The sequence below is a fragment of the Emiliania huxleyi genome (genome assembly GCF_000372725.1).
Source record: "Emiliania huxleyi CCMP1516 unplaced genomic scaffold EMIHUscaffold_9457, whole genome shotgun sequence".
NCBI lineage: Eukaryota > Haptophyta > Isochrysidales > Noelaerhabdaceae > Emiliania > Emiliania huxleyi.
This window is the reverse complement of record NW_005194977.1, coordinates 1-1,177: the sequence shown is the minus strand read 5'-3', so window position 1 is coordinate 1,177 and position 1,177 is coordinate 1. Positions and strand designations below refer to the sequence as shown.

Genomic DNA, 1,177 nt, shown 5'->3' with positions numbered 1-1,177 from the left:
GTGCGCTCCGAATAAATCCTGGAGGGGTGGAAGAGATTGTGTGAGCTACAACACGAGTCGAGTAACTCTTGCAGCTCTTGTGATACGAAGGACTAGCGGCGGCTTGGATCATCCCTCCCGTTGGTGCATGTGGCCGCCCACCCAGCAGTGTTGCCGCTCGGGCAGCTTGCGCCGTCCTGCCCGGGGTACCAGTCCTTTCCGGTGTTGCACGGGCCACTACTGAACTCCCAGCGCCCTTGGTGGTCGTCGAACAGTAGGTAGCGCCTGCCCTTCTTGTAAACCGGCTTGTCGCCACACGCGCTGCCTGTCTTCCTCCACCAGCCGTTGTACCAGCGGTTCGGGTGGCTTGAGATGGCGTACTCGTTGCAGACGCAGTCAGACGACGATACCGGAGGCAGAGGCGAAGGAGAAGGCAGCGGCGGCGATGGAGAGGGAGGCGGCGGCGGCGAGGGCGAGGGAGGTGGCGGCGATGGAGAGGGAGGTGGGGGTGGTGATGGGGAGGGAGGGGGCGGTGACGAGATCGCGAGCGGTGGCGGCGATGGAACGGGAGGTGGGGGTGGTGACGGGGAGGGAGGGGGCGGTGACGAGACCGCCAGCGGTGGCGGCGATGGAGAGGGAGACAGTGGCGGGGGGAGGGTGGACGGTAGCAGTGGCGGTGGCGAGGGCGATGTCGGTGGAGAGGGGCTCGACGCCTCGAGGCACGACAAGGTAGCGTCGTCGAGGTCGTTGAAGAGCAGCTTGTTGGCTGTGTCGGATGGGAGGCCGCTAATGGCATCGGGCGTGGCAAAACAGAGCAGCGCAGCAGTGACCTGGTCGGGAGCCAGGTCCGGGCGCATTGCCCGGATCTGCGCCGCGACGCCCGCGACGTGCGGGCACGCCATGCTCGTCCCCGAGATGGTGGCGGTGTCCGAGTCTGAACCGACCCATGCCGCCTGCGGAGGGCATGTTGGGAGAGAGCGGGTGGTGGAAGCTGCTTGGGACGAGCATCACGACCGAGGTGCTCACGAGGGCAGGGCGGGGGAACAGGGCGGGGGAAGGGCGGGGGAACGGGCAACCACCGTGATTCGGGACCCCGGCGCTTGAATGTCGACACACGGGCCGTGGCTGGAGAATGGTGACTTTGAGTCGCTTTGGGTGGTTGAGCCGACGGTGACTGCGAGCGGCACGGAGGCGGGCG

The 1,177-nt window shown here is 66.8% G+C and overlaps 1 protein-coding gene across 1 annotated transcript; it reads right to left on the bottom strand.

Annotated features, from left to right (window-relative positions):
- Positions 1–92: 92 nt before the first annotated feature.
- Positions 93–881, bottom strand: EMIHUDRAFT_259599 (hypothetical protein; the record flags this gene model as incomplete). The annotated part of the gene is made up of 2 exons (XM_005756825.1): positions 93–312; positions 706–881. 2 exons carry the CDS (start codon positions 879–881, stop codon positions 93–95), a joined length of 396 nt encoding a protein of 131 aa, XP_005756882.1.
- Positions 882–1,177: the final 296 nt, after the last annotated feature.